Below are 11,873 nucleotides of genomic sequence, written 5' to 3'. Positions count from 1 at the left end.
CGTTGCCCTCTAGCATGCCAAAAAATTTTGCCATACATTTTTGGACTACCCTATACAATAGTATGTAAGACGAAAATATATAGAAAGCCGTAGAAACATAAGAGCTTACACGAGCAAATGTATGGACTGAAAGCATGAAAGTATAGCGACAAATATTTTATAAGAGGTGCGTTGTGGAACGAACATGTTCAAATAAGCAACACGGAAAAAATAGATTGGTCTAAAAATATCCCCCCCCCCCCCATCGCACCTCGTACACTGAATTCCTTGATTCCTGACAGTATAGCGAGGCTAGAACCGAGTGAGTCACGCCTACCCCGAAAGGGATTTACCTTAATGGCGTAATATTTCCTTTTAGATATATGCATATTATAAGGGAGCGTTCACATATGACGTAACGCTTCAGGCGGTAAGGGATCTCAAATCTCTAAAAAAAACGTAATGTCATACGTGAAGGCTCCCTAGGCGCGCCTAAGGATGTACACTACGTACAATCAATCTCAAAAGTTGCCTATCTATAAAATTATTTGTAAAATTGACAAAAAAAGATCTATTATTAATTTCCGTAAATCTTGATGGAGGCTTCTATAAGCACACTCCAGAAAAAAAAAATCCTGAAAAAAATAATCAAGGTAAATATTGCTTATTTAACACTAGTTATTTAAAGATTTAGTTTTTCCATCTCTTTAGGGTAAGGTTACAATTTTTATTTGATGCTAATGATCAAGGCCTCATTTTATTCTTCGAAGGATTCTCTACAATTCTATTTGGGTGGTGTTAATTAAATTTGAACTATGATTGTTTATAACAATAATAACTGTATGACTTCTGAATTAATTTTTTTAAATAAAATCAACCCAAATAGAAATTTAGAGAATCCTTTGGAGAATAAAACGAGATCTTGATCATTAGGATTAAAAAAATTATAACTTTTCCCTAAAGAGAAAGGAAAAACTAAACCTTGAAATAACTACTGTTAAATAAACAATTTTAACCTTAATTATTTTTTTCTGAAATCTGCTTAGAAGCCTCCATCAAGATTTACGGAAATTAATAATAGATCTTTTTTTTATCGATTTTCTAAATCATTTGAAAGATAGGCAACTTTTGATATTGTTTGTACGTTGTGTGCATCCTTAAACTTGCAAGCGCGATGAGTGGCGCGCCTAGCGCTTTGATATCAGTTGTTGAAAAAATAAGTAAAAGGAGAAAAATTTGATTATTTAGACCCTAATAAATGAGGCTTTTATTTTAGTCAGCTTTTCTAGGAGCATTTCCCAAACTAAAACTCTTGTCATGTATGTAGAAATGAGATAAAATAGTATTTCACACGAGTGAGGCATTGCCAGCTTCACGACCGAGTAACGAAATAGACATTTTTTTTTACACCTCTAGAATTCAAATAAAAATAAAATTTGCTTTTTTAAATTTCAGTTTTTTTACACGAGTGGTTAAAAAATAAGAAAAATACGAAAATTAAGGAAAAGCTGGCTGATTTATTGTTGATATTTTTAACGTATGGGAGAAGAAGAAATATGCCCGGAAACTTTTGTAAAAAAAATTGTTAATTCAAAGAAATGATTTGTTTTATTTGCGAATATTTTTATCAAATAAATAAAACTGTTGCAAAGTTTATATGTTTGTTCAGTATTATATATTTGGTTTAGACGAGCAAAATTTAGTGTGTTTCAATCACGAGAGCAAGAGTTAATAAATTACGTATAACAAATTTGTTCAAGTTCAATTTGTCCAATTTTTGTCATTTCGTGTAATTTTATGTAAATTTGAAAAGATATTTTGGAATTTGCTAATTCTCGGGCAATGCCAGGTAAGCTTTTGCTAGTAACTTTATAACTATTGGGAATACGCATTCAGAAAGTTACATTTACCTATCGTTTCAAAGCAAATAGGAAAAAATTATATTCCAATACTGCATAATTTCATAAAACATTTTTCATTTTAAATGTATATGAATAGTTCTTTTAATGTTCTTTTTAAAAAGATTTATGAAGAAAGGTAATATCTGTTTGTAAAATATGCACCAGACACTTGGTATGTTAATTAAAATTCAGAAACGTAGCAGCCCGTAGCAGAAGGAATAACTTTTAAACGAATTCAGATTCTATAAGCAATTACGAGTTATTCTTATTTTCTGATTAAATATTATGTCACCTTTCTTTCTTTCGCATTCACAAGTTTAATCCGGAATAAGGTTTCACGCTTATAAACAAGGAGGAAATGATATCCGTTGTCGATATATTTGATAAAAGTTTCGTTACATAAACTTTGACTTTTATAAGTATATAGGAAATACTCTACGGTGACTTGAAACATAGTTGCAACTTTTTATATCCCTGTGTAAACTTATTTAAAGGTGAGATTCGAGCTGGGAGAAACACATCGAGTCTTTTCACTGCTCAAGCAACTAAAACTTCTAGGCGTTGTTTTGAAAGAATCTTCGATTGCAATAAAGAAAAACTTGAAAAGAGATAGATGGAATGATTTTATAAAGCCTAGTAAGTATTTGGCCTCAACCTAAATGTGAATCGGCTTGAGATCAGGGAAGAAAATAGGTCAGTATCTTAATTTTGCTATTTCATTTAAAGCTGATCTTGTTTCTCGATTCAAGCAAACTAATTGCGGAAAATCCTATCGACTAATACACTTTTTTGAGTTTATCTCATTTATTGCAGAAGATAAGTTTTTTTTAAAATAAACTTCCATATTCAATAAAATTAAAGTCTGCTGACTACATTATTGAAATAAATTTATCTTATAAATTAAAACTATATAAAAGAAAAATAAAGAAGATTTATAAACTCATAAAAAGAATACTTTACAAATTTGTAAATTACCTGTTTACATCTACATCCGTCGACTCTAAAATGGTCCTGGCCTTATCCAAGTGACCGTGTTCAACAGCTGCAAACAAAGCTGTAAAGAAAATTGAGAAAAATATTTAAAACCTGTAAAGAAACTCTTAATTAATTCTCGTTACCATATAATCATTCAATATTATATTTTACTGATAAGTAATTTCTTAAGACGGTACATGGTGGAGATGAAAGTAAAATGATTTGTTGACAAAATCATAACAAAAATAAAATTAAAATAACTAAATGGGGGTTCCATGCCGAACTTACAATTATCTCACATTTAACCAGTTTCTGTTCAATTTACATAAATTTGAATCACACGATGAAAAAAACTCAGATATTTTGGTCGAAAAAAAGTCTGTAACACATATCAAATTTTGGAACTTTTCAAATCTCAAATATTTTATACACTATTTTTGAAATATACATTGGAAGTTGCACTTATAGTTTAGTGATCTTTCATTCAGTGAACAAAAAAAAAAAAAATCACGAAGAAATTACTTGAAACGATTTGGGGCGTGAGAGAGCAAGTTTTGATTAGATTTTCTTAAACTTATTGTTTCTTGACACTAATAGTTATAATCGAAATATTAGCAGTTAAAATTTTCTTCTTTTCTTAAATTTAAGAAAAAATGGGTGACATCAATATTTCGTTCTTGTCAATCCGGCATTGAATCCCCCCGGAGCAAAATAAACAAAAGCGAGAAAATATACCATGCAAGTGTATATTCAGGGAAGGTTGTGTTGTGAGAGGATTGATGTGAATCAAAGACAAGTTGTTAAAATGATGTTGTTGCTGCTGATTCTTCTTTTTTCCAAAGCCCTCCAGGAACTCCATCCCTTGTTGCGATTGCCGCTCTATGTAAACAAAAGGAGAAAAATAAAATTTTATAAAAAGAGGAAATATGTTCAAAATTGATCAAAATAGCAACTTGAATCATTGGGAAATGTAAATAAATAAATATGGAAAAACTTTGAAAATCTGAAAATTGTGTGTAATACTTGAAAAATTCTTTGCTAAACAGTAGAGGCTTAATTTTTCTTGGAACGCAAAATATAAAAAAAAATAATTTCTATATCCTCGTGGAAAAAACCGCCATTTTGCAGCTTCTGTTGTAAAAAAAATCTATTGTAAAGCTTTTAGAGTGCAAAAATCAATCTCATGAATTTTCATGAGACTTTAAATTATTTCCGCATTCTTAATCGTTCAAATTGATACCTTCGTATTTAAACTTTCCTTGTCTTGTACCAGTGTTATTAGGTACTTTATTCTACTGACATTTCATGGATCTCAACTTAGAGACTATAAATTACGTGTCCAGCTGCAAAAGTATCAAATGATTTTCGCCAATTCTAAATCTTGAAACTAGTGTTTGCATAATAATGTTCTATGTTACCGAATTTCAATTCAATTTTCTAGAAATCTATCGATTTAATAATTTAAGAAGCACAATCGACAAAACTTGAAACGTTTAGACAATATAAATTTCAGAAGTGAAAAATATCGATAAATACTGAATTGATTTGCAAGAAGGAAAGAAAAAAAATCAATTTTACTTGTGTCGAAACTTTTATATACTTGTTATGAAAATAAATAATTTTAGGTAAAATAATAAAAAAAAAAAATGATAAAAATATATTAAGAAACATTTTTAATGTACGTGTATTTTTTGAAACGATACGTTGAGTCACTCAGCAGTAATATTTTTTTTTAATTTAGTTCAAGAGGTAATTTAGGAATAAACCTTTTCATTCAAGGAAACACCAGGATGCATGTCAGGCGATATTAAAATGTTTCGCGCAATGTTCACAAGAGGGAAAAAGGCAAAGATATGGGTATTCTTTTTCGCAATTATGAAACGAAAGTAAAAACTGCCTGAAGCATTTGAAGGTGTTCATGGCATTACGTTTACTTCCGCTCTTGAATGAAAAGGATTATAAATCGCATTTCAGTTATTCGGAAGCGATGCATTATTCATAATGATTTGAGAAAAATGATTTTTCGTATTCTAAATTTCTTTAATGTGTACAATTTGAAATTGGATTAATAGAAATTTAAAACCGTTCTTTTTTCTGCTTTAAATTTTTAGGATACAAATGTTAAAAAATATATAATTTTGTTTAATGACTACTTACACTTAAAAAATATCTGAATTTTTTTTATAAAAGTATTCAAGTTTTATATTAAAAAAACCTTATTTTTTTACCAAAAGCAGTTTCAAGTTTATCAAATTTAAAATACTTGACGCCCCACAATGTGCGAAAGAGCACATTTCTGGACAATAATCGCTCGCCACTTCAATTTTCAACGTATTTTCAGGTATTTTATTGTTAATAACGATAAGGCTTTCAGGTATAACTACCAACTGCTATGAAATTATTCCAGCTAAAGCAAAATTTTATATTTAGTAACAAAATAAATATTTTTTTTCACTTAATTATTCAAGTTTGCCACTGTTTTTAAAATTTAGAAATTCCGTAAAACAGACCTTAAATCAGTATGCTAACTTTATAGAAATAATGTATAATTTGTTTGAGTAAGAAGAAAAACAATTTTTTATAATATTGAAAAGAAATTAATGAGCATGACAAATAAAAGATTTGATAATGCCTGAACGTGTTCAACTCTTTATAGAAAAAACTTCAAATGTGTTATTCAAAGAATTTTTATAATTGAATACTCTTTTTACCACTTTTCTTTAAATAGACCTAATTTTTAAGTAATAAACTAAAAAACGTAAGTTATTATATAGATGTTGTGAAGGTTGTCATGAGTTCTTCTTTATACCTAGGGTTAACACATTATCGATTCATTAACTACCACATCTTACCTTAAATAGAATATAGACAAAAATTGATTTTAAAATCTTTTGAATCACTGCCTTTAGACCTAGCTTTTTATATCAGATCATATTATAATGAAGAATAGTTACACCTCTTCACCTTTTCTACAACTGCTACCTTGAATAAATAAGCTTCTTCAAGAAACTGCGATAAAAGATGAGCATTTAATTATAAATTTTATTTTATGTTAATTTTGATTAAATAATTAACACTTTTTGGCACTTTGAAAAACATTACTTAAACGGGTCAATGGTCAGACATTCTCAGTTCATTCGAATTGGTAAGACATTATTAGTTGTTTCCTTAACAAATGACACTATCCATGGAAAAAATATCAAAATGTGCATTATTTTACGAAAATTATTTAAATAAATAAAAGTTAGTGTTGATCAAAAGTATGACAACAAGAGGTCCCTGGGAAGAAACTTTTAGTTGAATCGTAAAAACAATTGAGCCTATTCATGAAAGAATGGTAAGCATTGGCATTTGTTTATAAGAATTGTTTCAATGAAGAAAACAGTTTGTCAAATTTTAAAATATGACAGCTAGGAGTAATTTCAAAGACATTTCTTCTGCCCAGCAGAAAAACCTAGTAAATGACATTTTCCATAGAGTAGAGACTATTTTCCGATACATGTGCATGAGAAAATAACCTCTATGGAAAAAGTCACTTACTAGGTTTTTCCGTTATTGACTTTAATTTAAAAAAAAATTAGCATATTCATCCTGACACTGCCAAACTATGTATTTGATTTATACATATTTTAATAATTGCACAAGAGCAACTACTTCTAACTAATCGTAATAATACATTAATTTATTTATAACACAGTAAACATTTTTTTCTTACTCAAACACATTATAAATTATTTATGTATAGTTATTAAACTAACTTTAAACCTGTTCCATAGAATTTAAAAATATTTAAAACAGTGGAAAATTAAAAAGTTAAATGTAAAAATATCATTATTTACTAAATATAAAATTTTACTTTGGCTGGAATCAATTTGCTTAAAATTGAATTGTCGAGCGATTTGTGACAAAAAAGTGCTTCTTGGCCCACTATGCGCCCCTGCGACTGTGACAAATAACATTCAATTAGATATCTGGAAAAATAACTGCTTACGTAAAGGGGATACCACCCAACTGTTGAACATTAAAAAATAAGATTTAAATAAAGTATATTATTCAACCAGGAGAAGTGGTTCTTCTTACGAGTGCTGAAAAATACAAGTGTTGTAAAAAGTTCACTGCCTCTTGGTGCATACGATATTTTTTCTAACAGATGTATGACTTCAGACATTTTTTTAACACAAGCACAATATTAGGTTAATTCCGAAGAAATTCAAAGGATTTTTGATTCATTCAAAATAATTCAAGGTGTATTCAAAATGAATTTTACTATTTGTAAAATAAATTTCCCCTTCGCCGTAAGCAAAATGTGAGTTCATACTTGTACACTTTTCATTATTCACCTCTGACCTCGCACTTTTTACCCCTTCAGGAGGAACATTAAGCTCGTTCTCTCTCCGCCTGTCGCGACTGTGCTCTATGTAAAAGTACTGATTTATGATCGTTTTAAAGGCATGAAAATTGGTTGAAATCATGCATGTGTTACAAAAAATAATAATTTTCCTTACTCTATCCTACCTGCAAGACTCTTTACAAGAATTTGTATGCAGTAGAAATTAATTTATTTGGATATTGCGTAGCTCGTGAGAGTCGTGTTATATCACTCTCAGACTTAATGAACAGGCACCATGACACGTTCTTAATTAAAGTTCTCAACTGAGGGTTAAAACCTAGAAGAGGCTGATCTCCACTTTCTACAAGGAGACAAGGACCTACTTGATCCTGAAGTGGTTGTCACAAAAACGCGGTCATGGCTAAAGGACTCCAGCTCCTTAGACTCCTGTGAGAGCTTTTTCCGACCAGTCCTCTTAACCCGGAAGCTGCTTCGGCCACCGCTCCAGAAGTTGGCAATATTATCGACCGTTCTCGGCCTCACGAACTTGGACGAGTTTGCTGAAACTTTTTCGCAAAAAGGATCCTCAACTATACGTGAATGACATCGGGTATTGGTACCAGTCTCATCAAATTTATTCTTCGAGCTCCTCAAAACGACCCCACTGATCGAGAGCTTGTTCTCTGTTTGGTCTTCTTGGTTCATTCTCTGGTAATTATCGTACTTTGTTTCTCCAATCTTTCTCCAATCTGCCCTTACTCGACAACATCTTCTGAAGCTTTTATTATTCTTCGAGTTACGAGTCTCCATATTCAGATCGTTATTTACCGAAAGTGCCTTGTTATCTGCTGACAGAGGCTCCTTATCTTTTTCTGAATCTACAACAATCGTCAGAGCTTCCACTTCTTGTGAGTCGAACATTTTGATCTCAGAAGAATTTTCTTTACTGGCACTTTCTTTGATTGACTGTTCAAGAGCATCTCGGTCTCCAGGTTGCACTTCGTGAAAGAAGCTCGACACAGAAGAATCGATCGAGCTGTCTAAACAGAAAGTAGGATTCTCGTAGGAGCTGTATTCTCCAGTCGGGTGATTTGGGTATACCCTTTTTCCGGATAGTTTCTCCGGATCTTTAGGTTGAACTTCTAGAAGAAGCTCGTTACTACTCGATTTACTGCTCTCTTGACTCTTGTGCTTATCTGTAATTTTATCGCCATCCTGCGAGCATTTTCGGTGTCTGCCCATGATTCGATTCGCCAGAGAGAGCTTTTGCTTGAGATCCTTAGCTATTTTGCTGGATTCCGTAGACGCTCTTATCTTGGCATCGAGGGTTTCCGATTTTTCATCAGTCTTTTTACGGGCTCTGATTTTTTGAGGCATTTTTGCAGTCTTCTTCGATCCTTCCGAAGATTCTTCTTTTTTATGGAGAAATGGAAGACTCCACTGACTGGTTTTCGGCTCTGATCCTTTCGGATGCAGTGAAACTGGAGACGACATTTGGTTCAAGTTGAGGTTTGTGTGGTTTCGGATCTTGGACATAAGTCTACCAGAAGCTCGGAAGGATTTGGTTCTCTTAAAAGTAGATAATTTGCTGGTCGAATACCGCCGAGAGAGCAGCTCCATATTTGGACTTGCGCTAGATTCTTTTCGGAATTTCATTTGGAGTTTTTTCAATATATTGTGGTTTGGTGATTCTAGTTCTATATGTACTAATATAGATAAATATACATATATATATATATATATTTATTTAATAACTTTTAACAATGTTGTAATTCTTTGGCAGATTATAATCTTTCTTGGTCAAATCTTTGGATTTTTAGAGCTGAAAATTAAAGGAAATTCGGTGTTAGAGAGAATGATCGATTTTTTAAGAATCGCTCTTTTCTGAAAAGCGGGAAGCGTGACCTCATTTCTAAGTATTAAATAATTGAAAACCCAATTTTTACGCCAATTTGATTCATTAGAGTAAAATCAATATTCTAGCTTTGTTCTATTTCTTGAGGTCTTAGCACTCAAATTATAATAAATTACTAGCCCTGACTATTTTGAATACAGCCCTCAAATATGAATTATCTCTAATTTAATTGTCCTAATTATACAGAAAATACCTGGATAGAAATGCAAAATCAAATCGACTTAATCAAATTAATCAACGTTTCCTGTTGTATTTCCAGAAATACTTGATCCATTGTTCAGATAACAGACAAGACGAATTTAAATATTAGATCGACGGAATTTCCAACGATACTCATAAAATGGAGAGTATTTCATCTTTCTCAGTATACTGTGTAAGAAGTTGTATAACGTTGCTTTAAACGATTTTACAGTTCTTAATATTAATTTGATAATTATAGTAATAATAATAATAATAATAATAATAATAATAATAATAATAAAGGTTATTTAAGATTTGAGAAATTCGAGTGTAATTTGTAAAAGGAACAAGTAGACCATATTTTTCTCAATCTTTTCACTCGATGAATTTTAACGCCTTTCCTTACCTTTATCTGGGTTTAAGATAACCAGGGGGAAAAATTACGAAACTTTTAAAGCTTTCCCATAGGACCTAAGTTACTGTAAAAATCGCAATAGTTCAACTAGAAATTTTATAAATGCTTTTTCCAACTTGTCTTGGATTCTTGACATGTGAACCTCTTTTTTGACTAGCTTTTTTGTCTGAAAATCACACATATTAGTTTCTAATAATAACATTTGGGCAACCATTAGGAATAAATAATTTTGATTATTAAAAAAACTACCCCTCAATTTTGTTTCTTTTGATAACGAAGTGATTCCTACTTTTTTTCTTTTTTTATTACTTCAAAGACCCCACGTCAATTTACATAGGTTACCTTAAATTCTACAAAAAAAAAAAAAAGATAATTAATTTCCCGTATAAAAAAGAAAGTTTGCAATATTCCAGACTTTTAGGGGTTTTTTTGGTATGCATAGTAATATTCACACTTTAAAAAAATGATCATCATTTCTAACCCATAATGTTCAAAATGTAAAATTCGGCTAGAATCGCTTGTTTCGATTCGAAAAGAAAACAAGAATTTTATTTAAAAAGCATTGAATGATAAGAAAAGTAAAAAAATCTTCAATTCAAATTTGTGTAAAATATCAATCTCGAGAAAAAAAATATTTTAAATTGAAGTTGTGCCTAGAAAGGTTCAATTTTTCGGTTTGAAACATTTTTCTCTATGATTAACATTTTTTTTGTTAGAAAATTATGAATATTTATTATAATATTTTATTTATTTTATTATTTATAATATTTCTTGTATTTGTAAGCATATTGAATGAGTAGTGATCATCTTTACGATATTCTGAAAATTAGAAAGCTTTGAGACTGTATTTAGGAAATTGTTTTTTGTTTCAAACAAATTCATGTTATTCAAAAAAAAAAAAGATATTAATGAAGACCTCACATACTGTAAGACAGTATAGATAATAACCGTTAAAATTGATTTATAAATCCAAAGGAAACTGTTTTTGCTGATATTGAATCTATTTCAAATTTTAGAATGAACAAAGAAATTACATTTCATAATCTAGATAGTGCCACTATTTTATTTTTAAGATTGCTATTCAGAATTATTTACAAATATTCACATCAATAAACTATTAAATTCGAAGGTTTGCCAATTTTGATTAAATTCTTTAAGTTGGCAATTGTGATATTTACCTTAATTGTTCATAAAAATGAAAAAAATGTGCGTTGGCTTCTAAAAATGGAGGAAATTGGATAAATTGGTACCAGCCTATGAGCTCTGCATTTGTAATTGAATGAAGAAATGATTGTGACATAAATAATACAAAATGAAAGAGAGTAATAAGATTTTAATGAAAGGAATTTTGTGAGAAGCTTTCATTAAGGGATTACGTGTGAGAGACCTTCTATAAACTGAGCAATGAAACTGTCTCCCTCGATCGTTTAGATCGATTATTATTATTATAATCCTCATGAGCATTTTCTGCCAACGAATACACAAGAGGAGAGAATCATTTTCATCGTGTACTTGACAGTCAAGCAGGTTTATTATTTACTTGGGACATGCACTTAGGGAATTATCTTGCTCTCGACAATTGACCATTACAAAAGAAGAGAGGGTTCACAACTTCACATCCACCTACGCCCTATACTTCTATAACTCGTCTTTCTTCTCGAGGGACATTCGCTCAATTTGTTGAGGCAATAGATTTTATTGCTTACGTCCGTTGCGTGTTACAAGTCAGCTTTGGATCGCGCCAATCACGTCGCGAATGAAGATTGACAAGAAAGGTTTTCCTAAGTTAGAAACGATCTTTCTTGAAGGTTCAGAAGCAAGAAATCGACCTTCCTTCGAAGTGGACGACGTTTCATGGGTCTATGTTTTTCATAGTTTCAAATAGATATTTTTCCATATAAGGGTAGGAAAACTCAGAGAAAAGACAAGGAATTTAAGAAAACTTTGGTTTTGGCCCGAACAATAAAAATTAGACAAAGTACAAGTTTGTCAAATAGTTTTAAATGAGAATGGTTAAATAATATAAAACCTTCCGTATTTATGCCTGGAAATCATTTCTGTCATTCTATATAGTTTTTTACGGTAAAGGCATTTACCGTACCATTGCACCATTGAAACTCATTTAGCTTCTACTAAAAAAATCATAAATCAGAGATTTAGGTCAGAAGCAATCAACTA

General features: G+C 30.8%; 1 protein-coding gene across 5 annotated transcripts in view; it reads right to left on the bottom strand.

The window, feature by feature from the left end:
- Positions 1 to 11,873, bottom strand: part of LOC117171322 (ankyrin repeat and fibronectin type-III domain-containing protein 1) — a 97,619-nt gene that overhangs the window by 39,522 nt on the left and 46,224 nt on the right. For 4 of the 5 annotated variants that reach the window (XM_033358529.1, XM_033358527.1, XM_033358530.1 and 1 more), the window contains exons 2-3: positions 3,591 to 3,734; positions 2,856 to 2,934 (exon numbers count right to left, since the gene is read on the bottom strand). In XM_033358529.1, the coding sequence (XP_033214420.1) occupies positions 2,856 to 2,934; positions 3,591 to 3,714 (203 nt within the window). In that variant the 5' untranslated portion in view covers positions 3,715 to 3,734. Of the gene's footprint in view, positions 1 to 2,855; positions 2,935 to 3,590; positions 3,735 to 7,568; positions 8,842 to 11,873 lie in introns of those variants that run through there. The other variant, XM_033358526.1, reaches the window with a different exon arrangement.

This window comes from Belonocnema kinseyi, chromosome 4 (assembly GCF_010883055.1).
Source record: "Belonocnema kinseyi isolate 2016_QV_RU_SX_M_011 chromosome 4, B_treatae_v1, whole genome shotgun sequence".
NCBI classification, from domain to species: domain Eukaryota; kingdom Metazoa; phylum Arthropoda; class Insecta; order Hymenoptera; family Cynipidae; genus Belonocnema; species Belonocnema kinseyi.
The sequence above is the reverse complement of the archived record's forward strand: the minus strand, read 5'-3'. Positions and strand labels throughout refer to the sequence as shown.